This window comes from Mastacembelus armatus, chromosome 20 (genome assembly GCF_900324485.2).
Source record: "Mastacembelus armatus chromosome 20, fMasArm1.2, whole genome shotgun sequence".
Lineage (NCBI taxonomy): Eukaryota > Metazoa > Chordata > Actinopteri > Synbranchiformes > Mastacembelidae > Mastacembelus > Mastacembelus armatus.
This window is the reverse complement of record NC_046652.1, coordinates 4,780,802-4,796,719: the sequence shown is the minus strand read 5'-3', so window position 1 is coordinate 4,796,719 and position 15,918 is coordinate 4,780,802. Positions and strand designations below refer to the sequence as shown.

The 15,918-nt window shown below is 38.5% G+C and overlaps 1 protein-coding gene across 10 annotated transcripts in view; it reads right to left on the bottom strand.

Moving 5' to 3' along the window:
- Window positions 1–2,959: 2,959 nt before the first annotated feature.
- relch (RAB11 binding and LisH domain, coiled-coil and HEAT repeat containing) overlaps window positions 2,960–15,918 on the bottom strand; it is a 32,054-nt gene continuing 19,095 nt past the window's right edge. For 3 of the 10 annotated variants that reach the window (XM_026292369.2, XM_026292370.2, XM_026292375.2), the window contains 15 exons: window positions 15,549–15,713; window positions 15,079–15,226; window positions 13,727–13,883; window positions 13,454–13,577; window positions 13,270–13,318; window positions 12,516–12,595; window positions 12,013–12,119; window positions 11,699–11,798; window positions 10,217–10,299; window positions 7,528–7,591; window positions 7,289–7,427; window positions 7,071–7,187; window positions 5,478–5,566; window positions 4,793–4,863; window positions 2,960–3,776 (listed from right to left, as the gene is read on the bottom strand). In XM_026292369.2, the coding sequence (XP_026148154.1) occupies window positions 3,656–3,776; window positions 4,793–4,863; window positions 5,478–5,566; window positions 7,071–7,187; window positions 7,289–7,427; window positions 7,528–7,591; window positions 10,217–10,299; window positions 11,699–11,798; window positions 12,013–12,119; window positions 12,516–12,595; window positions 13,270–13,318; window positions 13,454–13,577; window positions 13,727–13,883; window positions 15,079–15,226; window positions 15,549–15,713 (1,614 nt within the window). In that variant the 3' untranslated portion in view covers window positions 2,960–3,655. The other 7 variants (XM_026292366.1, XM_026292368.2, XM_026292367.1 and 4 more) reach the window with 6 other exon arrangements.

Here is a 15,918-nt window from a genome sequence, read left to right as displayed (position 1 = left end):
AGAAATGTAGCGTCATTACATGTTTCTTTGGTAAACACAGTTGATATTCTGCAGCCTGCAAAACTTGTTAGCAGTTTGTCAAATTGCACTTTTCTGTTATTGGTCAAACAAGTGAAGTCATGACACGGATTTGCCTCCAGGCACTGATGCAAAGCCTGTGGTTATTTTTAAAGATTTCAGATCTTGCATCTGCCATTCATCATTAAAGTGTGTAGGCTGGTCTCAGCATAGTTCCTGGAGCTTGGGTCATGGAATTGCCATGACTATCTCACAGTCTGAAAAATCATTTATTTTAAAGTATCATGCCTCCAGGAAATTTTGCAGCTACACTCATTCCCCAGGGAAGAGAGAGAGAAAGGGGCACTGGGAGGATTGTGCTCTTAATTTGCATGGCAGATTGGACCAAGCCTATCCTGGGAAGTCAAGACAGGGAAGGCATTTGAGAAGTGACAGTTATGCAAATACCGAATTGCTAGTGTAGGGTCTAAATGGATATAACTGGGAGTTGATCAGCATGAGAGGAGAGCAGGAAGGAATGATTTGATGTGAATAAAACGGAGTAGTTTGGTGTAAAGGGTAAAAGAGAAAGTGTCTGAAGTCATGATATGTTTTCAGAAAAATAAGCGTACAGGTTATCCTGCATATCCATAAAAACCAGCTGATTATCTCATAATCAACACACTTTACACAAGTTGATCATTTAATGACTCTTTCAACCCATAAGTTCAATAGCGCACCATGCACAGCAATAAGATCCAGATTATACTTTTTACTTAGAAACTTCAGCTTGACTCACATTCAAGTTGAGGTCTCTATGACAAAATTAAACTGTCTGCATAGAAATCTACTTAAGCCCCACTTCAAGCACAGAAGCCACAAAATAACTTGTGATGTATAAAGTTGTAGATCCATTGCCAACAGACACCACGCTGGTTTATAAGTTTCTCAGTTCAAATGACCTGGTTATAGCTTGACTGTGCTGCTGTGTATGTGATTTTGTTGCTTAGTGTCACTTGCAGCAAGTCAAAGTTCATGAAGTAGGCTTATTCCAGACAGCTCATGTACGCTAAAATGGACAAACACACACAGACTACAAGCAGCTAAACGGTTTACATTAAACTAGCACACACTTGTGTAGAAGGAAGTAGTCAAGAGCCTGTTTTAGTGCCAACAAGCTTCAAGGGAATCACTCCCTTGAAGTTTCCTCCAAATTGGTGGGAATACAAAGGCCAGAAAAATACTTAAATACTTAAATGGCTCTCACGTACACACAGAACAGAGTGGAATAATAACATTAAAGCTTAGCCACTGTGTTCTGGTGGTTTTAGAACTGGATCTGCATTGCTGCTGCTTGCTTTGGAAACAGATGTGATCTGTGAGTCACACAAGTCACCAGTGTGAGTAAGAGGTGCCGCCCGGCACCACTTATGCGCACAAACCAAATGCTACGAGCGTTGTTATGAACATACACATGCACACACAGAAAGAAAGAGAGAAAAAAAAACAGGTACAAAACCAGACAGGGATGCAGGTACACATATTTACATGATCCTACACAAGTTGAACAATCAAGCAAGGGTCTTGGAAAGTAAAAGGTTGTTTTGACACAGAAAAAGTCCAACTATTCAGTCTGAATGCAAATCACACATATCAGGCATCTATTCATGCAGACACACAGGTAAGCCTACACATAAAGAGGACAACACACACAGTCATATTGCCATTTCCTGGAGACTAACCCTTACCCTAGCTGTAACCACACTGCTACGCTCAGTCCCCAAAATGTGACTGGGTCAACAGCCGTATGTCCCCACAACATGAGTAATACCAGCCCATACACCTACACACACAACCATACCACCACCTTGTATCATTTCTTTGTCCACCTGAGTTATCAGTGATGATAGTTGAATATTAGCCTGAATATGCAAATGAAGTTTTTTTTTTTTTTTTTTTTAATCAGTGTTAGCTAATTCATGTAATGTTCAACCACTAAATGAGGACAGCTCCTCAGGCATACCTGACCCATTTCCAACACAAATCAATGTACTGAAGTCAACCACAGGCCAATCAGGATTCCAAGACCAAGACAAAAGTCAGTGTGCTAACCATGTTTTTTGCCATTTCATTTTTCTTGTGCTTTAATTGCTGAGTATAAGTCCCGACCGTTTATATTAAATCAAAATTTTCTAAACGAGAGGTACAACGAGACTGAACAAAACTGTAATCTTGATGACAGATCTAATCTTTTATTTCTATATTTATTTGGAGTAAGTTGTTGGGAATGTCCCGTAAGATGGACTTTGGCTTGTTGTACTAAGGAGACAGTTTACCACATCAAAGGGTTTGACGTAAGGGGCAGGGGCAGCAGGAATTTGTATTTGTTTATGAAATTGCTTAGTTTTACTGCCTTCACCACCTGTCTGCAGCAATCATTGTCAGAAGCTTTCATCATTCATCACGTACAGTAAAAGTCCTGCAGACATTCAATGAAACCTCCAGAAATACACTTAAATACACAACTGAAGCCCATCTTTTATTACACATGACACTAATTTCAAATATACAGAATGAGTACCATCTTTAGTTCATTGTATGATACAGTTATTTACGGTTTGTCTTGGAGCATATTCCAAAAAAAAAAAAAAAAATCAAACTAAACACCCACTTTAGAAAAAAGTACAATTGTCAGAGACACTGTAACACAGAGACAAGATGCAACAGACAGAAGAATTATGATCAGTGTTCTCTTCAATTTCACATTGCCAAAACAGATGAACAAAAAAAGTCCATTAGCAGTAGTGATAAAGTTCATTATGAATAAGACTCTGAATTAAAACAACATTTATATATATATATATATATATATATGTATATCATATGAAATAAAGAACAAAACAGTAAAGTGGAGTGCAAATTTCTTTGGAAGTTGGAATAAAGTATTTTTTCTTCATTAAGACATAAATAAGTTATAAAACAGAAGCTATCAAAACAAAATCCAGCAACAGACTTTGAAGAAAGGCAAAACTATTTTTTATAGCTTCAAGTAGGCAGTACTTCTGAGCCGTTCATACACACTGTACAAGGCATTCTTAACAAACCAAGAGCCATTTTGTGGTTCAATCTTTCAGTGTAATTTCACTCACAAATGCAACTGTTTCAAAATGTCTCTTACAATTCTGACTGAAATCTGAAATCCAGCAGGCAATGCTCAGAGTCTGTTTCCTGGGGATAAGAGACATCAAACCCAGTTCTCCCAAGGTGCAAGTCACTTGTTTCAATACTGTTCAGTGTTTGCCTCTTGCTCCCCTTTTCTGAAATGACTGAAATGTTAACAACACTGACTCAAAAAGTAATTTCCTAGTTCTTGATGAATTTCATCATGATTAGGAATTAACGGAGAGGAAACATGTGCAGAGGGGAAAACCTTAGCTTTCGCTGCAAAAACATTGCTGTTCACCGTTAAATACAATGTAGTCATGCTGCACTGGAGATTTTCAATCAAACCTTAATTCGTGGAAACTGATTAAACAATAGACTTAACTTTCTTCTACATTAAGCTGAACCAGTGCTTTTTCCAGTAAAATGAAATGCTCCAAAAACACAGCAGAGGTTTCGTCAGTTATTTGCGGTGATGGATCAGTCAGTGTTGTGATCACTTCTTTCTCTGGAAGACGTTAGCCAACATAGCACCAGAGGTGGTTAGTTGACCCATTTTGCTCAGGAACTTGGTCTTCGCATCCTCACCCACCAAACTAGAGGCGATGGACAATGAGCTATGTAGGATTAAAAAAAATAATAATGATAATTAAAATTAAAACAGATGTAAAGCTTGCATTTTGGCAAGCAATAAGATTTAGATCTTCTTTAATAACATCTTCTACTGTCTGTTAATGAGTCAGTCTTTACTGTTTTAGAGCAGAATTATTATTTGCTAATAAGACCCCGCCTGACTTTTACAGTCTAACGGCTCCGCAAGTTCCTCTTTTCAGTAAACTGGGACTGTCAAATTGCCCCATTGCTCAACAAAAGACAAACATCTAATCTTAATGAAACCAGTGTATACTGAAGGAGATGTACAGCCAATCTGGGGAGATTAAACACTTTTACCAGTTTGGAAAATTACTACAATTTATTTATCACAATTAAATAGATCGCTCTGATGAAATGTTCCAGTATGTTTTCAGCTTAAGCATTGGAACTTCAGTAGTACCTTCGGAGCACAGAGTAAAAATACAGCCCCACTGATTTTATATGATGACACATCTGTCTTCAAAAGTCTGGTGGGAAGATGTGTTAGCCACAAAGTATCAAGCTTCCTATGTTATTTAATGGATGGGGGTTAACAAAAGTCTTGTGGCATAAGAACAAAGATTTAAACTGATAAGAAACACTTTTAGTGGAACAAACAAAAAACTAAACTAGCATTGTAAGCAATTTAGAAGCACATTTTTTTTTATGAGGCCCAAACAACAAGATGAGAGAAACTTGTTTTAATGACACCCACAGTATGACTATTGGTGCACAACTTGGTACAGCTCTCATGATTTTTTTTTTCCCCCTTTCTGTGAAAAATACCTAAATAATGAAAGTGGTTCCAACACTTAAACATGTTCTCTTCTACCCTGGGGAATAAACCCACAACACAGGTCTGGACCAATTACTATTTATTTGACCCTTGTCCCACAATGTAAAATCATCAGTTGTTGCTGTCATATACTCTTGTGCAGTAAAAACAATATTTGACAAATCAGTTTAAAGAAGTGATGTGGATGGGACTGTTTGTTCTCACCCTTGTGCGTCTGCCATTCCTCTGTTTTCTACCTTGATTTCACACTCTTTGATCATAGAACTCAGAATCACCTGTGAAGAACATAACAGACAAATTAAGCTAAAATCTCCTCTTAAAAAAAAAAAAAAGGTCTGTCAAAGAGATGCCATGATTTACCTAAAGACTTATTTTGGAATACAAAACCATTTGTCAAGATTTTTAAATATCATGCTTTTAACTAATGAAGTAATGCAAAGCAAAACGTGTCAGTGTCAGATTTAGACTGTCCCAACATGACAAAACAGAGGTCTTGTATTCATTTCTAAGTTTTCCTGCTTGGAAAAGAAGATCTGGTATGCAGACCTTAGACACAGAGTGAATGTACAGAAAGCACTCAGCTGACTGTTAGTCACCCCAGGAAAATGTTCACATAAAATGAACTGCACGAGACACTGAGACACAAATAAATATAGTAGAGGTGTGTGTATGAGTGTGTCTGAGAAAAAAGGTGAAGAATCAGACTGTCTGTCTACCATTAATTGAGTGACATCCCCTCGTAGCGAGAACTTGAAAGAAGATGACAGTCTGGCCCACCAGTGAATGAGAACGCAGATGAGATAGTGTATTTGAATGCATGCATTTCAGGTCAGTGTTGGAATTCCCCCTAAGCATGTGAGAATGCATGCATGTCTGTGTGTCCCCTGACCTCATGCTCAGGAGAGAGTTGCTCCATGTCACTGTGGAGACACCTGAGGCCAGGCAGGAAGTGGTTCACCATCACCTCCTCAGAAATGACTGCACAGGACTTTAAGGAGTGGAACTGAAAACTATTACAGTTTAAAATGCTAGATAATCCACAAATAATTGCAACTATTGAATTACTGCTTACACAGTCAAAATCGCAGTGCTGTCTTTACACTGTCCTGGCCCCATGCAAGTTTTATAAGGCCAAATGTGGGTGCTCACTTTAAGACAAACCTGAAAATGAAAACAAGGGAGAAAAAACAGCAAAACCAACCTATTTTAACTGAACATAGCTGACTAGTGCCATAAGAAGATAAAACAAATAAAATAAATAAATGATGAGCTGAAAAAAAAAAAAATGCATGCATAATGCCTTACCTATCTAGAATTTTGTTTTTCTCATAACGTGTAGACAAAAAGGCTGGTGTTTTCAAGGCCGAGATATAAAAAGTCTCAGTGCTTCCAGGAATTACCAAATGGGTGGATTTAATTTTCAATCTTAACAAAAAAAAAAATCAGAGGCTAAAAACAACTTATTTTTAAATAATATCCATTATTATATGGATATTCCTAAAATATCTGGATTTCTGTTAAATTGGTAGCACAATGCTTTGTCCATAGCTGCATGTACACTGCCACCTGCCACAGCTAGTGAAGCTATAAGGGACACAGAGTGAACAAATCTTTATTTTTAGAGATAAGAATATACAATTTCAGAGCTTGTCACACTGATTACAGGAGAAAGAAGTGCAGTAGGAGGTAAAGAATCTGAGGTTAAGGCTATACCTCCTGGACACTACTGCAATGTGAAATCACAGCCTGACAAAGATCCACAGGAATGAACCTCAAAACAGCTGTCCACAAAGCATGTGTTGGGAAGTGGGTGGAGTAAGGCTAACAGAGAAACAGAGAAAAAACTGTGGGAGAAAACAGAACCAGTAAGAGGAGAAAGAAATACAGAAGAGAGGAAGACAGAAGACAGAGAGAGCAGTGGTTAACATAAGACCAAGCCTGGGAACTGTTACTAAGGATTGAAGCTGATGTTCAGCCCTTTCCTCCTGTCATGCTGTTTCTCCCTCTCTCATCCTTTCCTTTGCTTAACCAACCCTGTAATTACTCAAGCCCCAAAATGGAGGGAAATGGAGCTTATTTTCCTTTCTCCTCCTGCCAAATGACAGGCAAGATCTGCCAACACACACACTGAACAACTAACTCAGGCACCAGAGCCACTCTGATAGGTACCAACACACAGTTGCACGTGTGGTTGTACACATGTTCAGAAACACATCAGACCGATGCTGCTAGCATTCAACCTGTTATTCTAACAGTGTTCCCACTGACTCATTGCTATGATAGTCAACCCTGAAACTAAGCCAAGCTTGACACTAACTTCTAATGAATCCTTCCTCTGAGGTTTCTTGAGATTACAACAAATATCAGTATGTGGAAAATGTTACAACTGTAAATAAATGTCTTCTCATGAAGCATAAATCCAGGATGACCAGTACCTCTCCTAATTCACACAGAGCATTATGCATGACCTTTAGAAGGATACAGCAGCAGGAGAGGGCGCTGTAGGCCTCAAACAGCTGGGTTGCGATGTCAATCCTCTTGCTTTCCGCTGCCTGGCTGTTGTTAGCCAGAGCCAGCTTGTGAAGATGTGGCAACACGACTAGAGGAAAAAAAAAAATACAAATGTTGAATGCACGTGCACAAAGAAGCAGGGGAAAAGTGAAGACCTGAAATGGCTCAATATTAGTAAATTTCACATACACTCATCTCTAAAGCGTGGCTCTGCATTAGGTCCGACTCTTCCAAATGTCCTGATGATCTCCATGTGCAAAGAGTGCTGATCTTGGTACTGAGGGTCTTCCAGGAATGATGCCAGCTGCATTTTTACACGCTCCAGCAGCTACACATAACAATACATGTAACAATAGTTTATACACTTCAAGATGATCTGTAGTTTTTGGATAAACATGCATACAGGGTGTGGGTACATTTTGACTTACCTCTTTTTGTGTGACGGTTTCCATGATGGTACCAAAGGCAGGAATAGTGGATATCCTCACTGAGCTAAAATAAGCAGGAGAGCAAGACAACAGTTTTACCAATCATAGTCACTGTACCGGATTCTTAGTTTTCTTTATGTTTTCATTCCTAATTACATCTGACTCACATAATATAAGCAAATAGTTGTTATACTTATTTTAAAATGTCTGAATGAAAATAGTGTCACATTTGAACTATATTAAGACAGCTCAAGTGGGTTCAGGTTATGTCATTGCTAGACAGGCACCAATCAGATTTCCCAGGGTTATTATCAGTTTTTTTCAGACAATGCAACTGATTGATTCAAATTTATGAACTTTTTTGACTTTTCTGTATAGCCACACATGTAATACCTGACATCCATATTATAACCACGACAAACGACAAGTTCCTTCAGCTTCATTTGATATTTTAGCCAAATATAGTGATTACATGGTAATGACTTGCCAGCAACCACAGTGATGACTGAGCTAGTTGCTCATATTCGTTCTGCATGGTGCCTAAATTACTACAGAACCAGAGGCAGTGGAATGTAAACTAAATTAAACTGCTATAACGTATACAAATAAATGCTATCAATATTTCACGGATGGCAACAAGTCAGGATTCACTTTAAACATGTAACTGCTTTTGTGAACTAGTAAATTCATTTTTGCAGTTGCAACAGCAACCAGTGATATATTTGGAATAGCTATTGCAAATCAGCTCAGGCACCCTGACCCATCAAAGATATAAAGGAATATAAAATGATCTTTTTAAAAGGTTTCCTATTATTAGACTCCATTGTAACATGAAAAATAATAATTGACCAAGATCTCTACTTAGCAGATTAGATATACAACTTATGTTTATTTTATAACATAATAAACTATAATTTAGACCATAATTCTTGAAGTAACAGCTTATTTCAAACTAAAGGCATAAAAGCAGACAATTCTGTAATAGGAGTAATTTAATCCTTTAATCTATAAATCTGGCATACACATAAGAAAACATCATATTGCATAGTAAAATTATCTGATTTCTATTAATAGTTAAAAGGAACTGTGACAGCAAGGTTAGTGGGGTGGTGTTAGGGTGACATATATTCATTCCACTAGCTAAGATCATTCAAAGACCAAAGTCTTTACATGAGGCCGACTTTTAGAATATAAACCAGTTCCTCATTAAGTCTGTTGACTGTGGACAGACTAAGAAATTCAAAGATATAATGCCAAAAATAAATATGTGTTGGAAAAATAAGTACGTGTTGAGTTTAGAAGGTGTGTGTACCCATGTACAATGGTTTTCAAACTCAATACAGAAAACAATGAGATGAAAAGGGCTGCATTCCAACAGTGTTCCGGCTAATTTCATCATTGTGTTTAATCCCCAAACATGTAAGGACATGCATTGGCAGCTTAAAGCTTTCTTTATATTCTTATATTCTTTTATAATATCAAAACATTGACAAACACAGTTTATACTGCAATGAAATGCACAACTGTAAGGCAAAGGATCATGCAAGGGAAGATCTAATTATTAAAACGTTCAGCTAATCACTTGTGGCTCCAAATCAGTGTATAGTGAAGGACACACAAAGAGAAGCAGATGTCTTCATGCATTCACTTCCTCTTTCTCTCTGTTTTTCTGGTTAAAGAAGCTGCCACGTCAAATATTCTGACGTACTAATGGTTTTGATGCCACAAGGTTTTTTTTTTTTTAGCATTTACCATTAAAACTCAGCGATTCACATTCCTAGGAAGACACTGCATTACACTGTAAGTATGCTGCCCACAAAATGACAATGTTACTGAGAGGTTTTTTTTGTGTCGATTGACTCACAATTCAGGCCCACTGCACAGAGTTATAAGGGCTGGAGCCGCCCGGCGATCTACTAATGCTTCACTCATGCCTCGGAGAACCAACTGCAAACCCACCACACAGCAGGATGAGAGAGAGGGAGAGGTAGGGTGTGAGGAGAAGGAGACAGGAGGAAATATAGAAGGACGGAGAATAGCGAAAGAAAGAAAAAGGGACAGAAGGGGATGATAGAGATATATAGAGGAAAATAGACTGACTGAGACAGAAATGGGTGGAGATAACCAACCACTAGCTGACCAGTCGGTCACGTGGAGGGGTCCTGCTTCATTGGAGTGGGTTGGGGAGGAAGAGCAGGTGGGGAGGGGTTACGGATGAACATGCAAGGATTGTGCTATTGCTGCATGCAAATAACGTGGACTCACAAATCTGGCTGAGGACTGATTAGTGCTGCAGACTAATGAGACAACAAGAGCTGGCATAGATTAGTGTTGCGGACATGACACTAACATGCTGTGGTTGTTCTGATGAACCATCCCACGACCGAGCCTAAACCCAAACAGGAGCAAGTTCAAATTTCTAAAAAGAAGTGTAATAGTACAGTACATGGCTCTGATTATTCCAGAAACTATCTAAAGGAATTAAAGGGTGACCTGAAATTACAATCAACTGAATCAATTTCAGATTATATCAATAATTGATCAATGGTCATAGTATATTTTTAGAATTTCTCCTCTGTTAAATTTGCTCCTGACAGGCACAGACTTTTTTCAGTGTGATAGTTATCAGACGGCAAAGAGAAGGGGGGAGAGAGACGAGGCGCGGTTTATCGTTGTATGTTCCACTTACATTTCAGGGTCGGAGGACAGTGTGATGAGAGCCGGCACCACTCTCTGAGCTACCAGCGTCTCATTCACCCCCTTCACCAGCAGCTGATCGGATTGGACACAGCCAGCCGTGATGTCACAGACGTGGGCGGTGCATTGGGACAAGAGCGAGCAACACCGGCAAAAGATAGAGAAAAAGAACAAAAAGCAAACAGAAAAGGGAAGAAAAAAAAAACACAAACACAAAAAGATAGGAAGAAAGTGATATACAATGACAAGAACCATAGTTGCAAGGCACGGAACAACACTGCATGTATCAAGCATGTGTGTATAGACACATACGTTCACACACACACACAACACACACACATGCACACATAATATGCAGAAGAAATGGCAAAGCCAATGAAGTTAAACTGCACAAATACTTTTACAGTATGATGAGAATAAAGCTGTGGGCTCTCGACTCCCGGTCAGATTATTGTTTAATTCACTTAGAATTGATAAAATACAGTAAATGACAGTAAATGAATCTGATCTGGGATTTGTGGTAGAGGACCACCTTTCAACCCACAGTTTTGACAATGGTGGACAACTATACACTATGGAATGGTGAAAGTGAGGTGTTTCGGGAAAGGGCAAGAAATTCACAAAAAGGGGGAATGGACAAAGAAACAACTACCACTCCTCCTCCCACAAATTTTACCACAAAATAGGAGAACTTTTACTCCTGTTCCTAGCTCCTCATCCAAACATTTGACCTTAAAGTGTGCACAGATCTCAAAGGACAGAGGATTATAAAATGTGTTATGGTTGTTTCCAATTGCACAGTCCAGGCCTTATGCGTTGACATAGCAGTTCAAAAATAGATACAATTACTTGAATAAAATAACAAGAAGAAAAAAGGGAAACTGTCGACTCTCTTAGAAAACAAAAGAAGTATTATATTTCCTGAAAAGGCCTGAAATACTCAAAATAGTAAAACAATTTTCATAAGAAAACATTTCTGATTAAGTGACACTTTCCAACAACACTGAAAAGTAACACGCCAATAACTCTTTAGTATCATGTCAGGTTGCTGACTTTACCCTTTGCCTGACATGCAGCAGATATTTCTGTAGTCAGTTCAGAGAGCAGTGCACAGTGAAAGGTAATGTAAGAGATTTAGCCATACAAATGGAACCAGCTGATAAAGCTACAGGAGTCTTTACTCAAACTCGTAGTGCTCAAAGTAGCTAAATATTTAATGTGTGATAAACAGCAGCAACAGCAAGCAAAGCTAGCACATATACATCAAATAGGAAATCGTGACAGCATTATCTATAACATAGGGCTGAACAACTGTTCTGTATATCTCTATAATGTTGTATCAGTCTTTTAGAAAATTAAGAGTCATAATTACAAATAATAATAAACTTAACCATGTGAAAAAGATAAAATGTGACAACCAATAAAAAAAAAAAAAAAATCTAAACAACTGGGAGAGTGTGTGTGTGTTTTGTACCTCAAACATCCGTGCTGCAGTACAGCGAACCAGTGCAGAGGTATGGACCACTCCGTACCACAGAACAGTCAGCAGCAATTCATGGTACACAGGGTTGGCACTGAAACACAAAGCAAAACATAAATATTTTGCAGTATGTGGCAACTGATAAACAGACTCTAAAACTTCGAGTTATTTTCGACATGTTACAACAGCACAGTACATCAGTTAGATTGTACAGGTCAATGCAAGGAACGTATTTTCAAAACTGGGGATATTTTGTGTCGCAAGCCAAAACAAATTAAATCTAAAGTAAATGTGCGTGTATGCCTCACCCCAGTTCTACAAAAGAGGCCTTCAGGCTGTCAAGAGGTGCATGGGATAGTGACAGTGTTGTCATAACATCCTCCAGGAAACCCACCAACAACTTGCGATCCTCCTCCTTGAGAAAAATTAATGCTTCTGTCAGTTACACCATGTAGGGAATTAATATAATCACTTTGGCATATTAATATGCACAAATGTAATTTTCTACACATCAGTTAATGTATTTTCTGACAACCTTAATCAGAAGATGAACGGGTCGTTGCTAATGTGCTGAAATTTACCACAAAGAGCACAACTCCACTGTACGCTGCATCATTTTATCACTGTAATGTAGTTCACACTCTACATAACACACAAGAAAACAACTCAACTATCTGCCACTGCATTATGGAGGAATTCTTACTGACACAGACTGATTTACCTTGCAAGAAAATATATCTCAAGAAAAAGATTTGACTCTTAAGACAAAATGTCAAGAGTTTTCAAGTCAGCTGAAGGAATGTTAAGTCACCTGGTTATAACATGTCAGCACTCCAGTGGCATAGATGGGGACTGTGGCTTTGGTGAGAATACCATTCCCTGCTGAAGCATCTAAAAGAGGAACAAAATGAAATCAAAAGAGAATAAAAGATGTGTATATAACTGAAGTGCAGCCTTTTCTGAAACTATTTTGCATTTTTCTGCTACAAGCAGTACCCTGCACTGTAAAATGGTCTCTGGATGCTGCTGATTCATGTAGAAATGATTAGGACCCTGTTTTTTTTTCCCCTCAGTTAATCAGAAAAATTAAAAACACACAAACATTACAGGACTTAATGAGGTGAGGAACAGTTTCTCAATACTGTGGCACGCATTTGATACCCAGACTGTGTCTAACACTTCGTCTACGGTGTACATTATATCATCATGTTTTTACAAAAATCTAGTACAGTGTAAGGTCAAGATGACCTAAACACAGACTGGCCTTCAATACAAAACATATTTCAAAATGTCCAAAATACCAAAGTGAAATCACATGGTAACCAGAAGAGACTAAGCACTGCTTCTAACAACAGAAACATTTCCGGACCCCAAAAAAAAAAAAAAAAAAAAATGTGGGAACACCCATAACTCCAAATAACTTGTTTATATCAACAGTGTCTGTCTGAGTGAACTCCATCTATCAACAGTCCTGAGGGAACAAAAAAAAAAACCAAACTCTTACAATCTTACGACACTTGCACATCTGTGTGTATGTGTATATGTGCAGGTTGAAGCTTCCTTACCAACATTCTCTTCTGACAGTCGCAGAATCTCCTGGAACTGTGGTTTAACCTGAAAAGGTCATGACAATATACTTAATTTATAATTATTATTGACTATCTAAAATATTCAATACATCAAATGGTTTTGTGATAGAAATCTTTCAGAGAAAGCTTTTCCTAATTTTCATAAGTCAAATGGTTGTACCTTAGTGTTAGTGAAGATCTTGCCAAAGGTGCGACAGAACCTCCAGAAGAAGCGAGAGAACTCGTGTACGCATGTTGATGATGTCACATTGATGCGACCCACAATCTCTATGAGCTGAGGAAGGCTGTAAATAGATCAGATATATAAAAGTTATATGTGTCCATATGTGTCTGTGATGATACAAAACCTTTATCTATGTGGCTGTGTTTAATGTAACGCATGTTTATATCTTTAAAAAAGAAAAAAAAAGCAGTGTATGTGCATATATCTCACAGCTGATTGACCACCCATAGTAAGCTGTCCCAGCCAGTGGTTCCTTCATGCTCTAGCTGGTGGTCATAGAGTAGGAGGAGGGCACTCAGCATCTCTCTGCTGCCTATGATGGTAGCCACATCCTGCAGTGGAGAAGCTGGCCTAGGGAACCGGGTCACTGCAGAACCAGAATGAAAACGTACTGTTGTAGTAATCAAAACGGAACAAACAAAAAAATACTGCAGCAGAAAATCTCGGAAACACAAGTAGTATCTGGAGTTAAATAATTTAGTAAAGTAAGAACATAAGTAAGTAAATATTTATTCATATAGTGCTTCTTGAGAACAGGTGTCACAAAGCACTTTCCAGAAAGAAACATAATACAGGACAGAACAAATACACTAAAACAATAAAACTAATCAAAAGCCTGGTTAAAGACGTAAGTCTTCAACTGGCTTTTAAAGTGTCCACAGTGTCCACAGATCGTAAGTCCAAGGGTAAAACACTCCATAATCTAGGACCTGCAGTTCAAAGGCACAGGTGCCTTTTGCTTTGAGACTGGTGCATGGGATAACCAGCAGATCTAGAGCCAACGATCTCAGTGACCTGCTGGAAGTGTGAGGCTGCAGCAGTTCAGACATGTGAAACAGGAACCTGGCCTTGCAGAGCTCTGAAAGTCATCACCAGAATCTTAAATTGTATTCTAAAATTAACAGGAAACCAATGTAAAGACTTCAGATTTGGAGTTACAAGAGGGCCCACTTTGAGGATCCTGTCAATAGTTTGGCTGCAACATTTTGGACTATTTGGAGGTGATCCCTGGACTTTTTGTTCAGGCTTGTGAACAAGAAGTTGCAGTAGTCCAGGAGTGATGACACAAACACATGTATAATCACCTCCATCTCAACAAAAGATACAACTGGCTGAAGCTTCCCAATACTCCTAAGCTGGAAAAAGCAGGAACAAACTAGTGAATTGACATGACAGTCTGGGGAGAAATCTTTGCCCAAAGTAACCCCCAGTTATGCAGAAAATATTTAATAAAACAGGCAACCAGCCCAGGTCATCCATCAACTTAGGAACAAAGGGAGCAGGGGCAGAAATAAGGACTTCAGTTTTTTCAGCATCAGCATGGGGACTAACAATTTTGACACATTGTTTGATTTGAATGAAATATATAACTCAATGACATTAATAGCAGCGATAAGAGATATCTATCAGGTTACTCATTAACTGCCCAACAGGAAGTAAATACAATATAAAAAATGGAGCCTGTTTAAATCATAATTTAAATATTTTAGGTTAGGTTTTCCCCTACAAAAGTAAATCTTTTCAACTTGTGTTTTTTGTGTGTGTATGTTCAGTTGCTCTACCCTCTATTGTAGGTGTATCGCTGTGAAGTTTGACTCTGTTAGTGAAGGGTGCATTCTGCAGCACCACGGCAAACAGAGGAGGGATGAGAGACTGCAGGGCCGACAGGAACACGTGTAACTTGTGTTCATCCAGACTGTGTTCTCCTTGCTGCAGAAAGAGGGAGGTACAGAAGGTAGGAATGAGGGAGAGAAATTATGAGAGCAAAAGTAGGGTGAAATTCATTGTGTGCATGGTGTTGAGATCCCTGGCCTGGAAATGAACTGCATGCACATATACATATACATACATGATCCATCATGGCATTTGATACTGTTGGTCCACTACGGAGTGTGCATTTCAGCAGTTGTCTTACATTACCAAAATTATCACCTTTACATTGTTTTGATGAATGAATTGTGCATGAGTATTTTTTTACCATATGCATCGCTAAAAAGGAATAAATACATTCAGCTGACTGGAAGACACTTACCTTAAGCAGTTTCTCTATCCGTGCCATGAGAGAAGGGATGAGGGCTGTGTGCAAGGTGCCCAGCTCTGTGGTCCAGGCAGCAAAGGCAGGAATGAAGACCTGATGGACCGCACTTACCACTCGCTCTGACGGGTCCCCAAGTGACAGCAACATCAACTCAAAACCCTGTAAAAGAACACAGAAGACAGTTATAAGGGCTCATCTACAAACCTCCTATAAACCTCCTGTATAACCTCCTAACCATTAAAGCTATTTAACTGTATTTTTCACATTCTTGATACAAAACTGGAGAGGAAAAAAACAAAAAACAAACAAACAAACAAAAAAAAAACAAACAGGTAAGAACACTGGCAAAAAAACAAAAACAAAA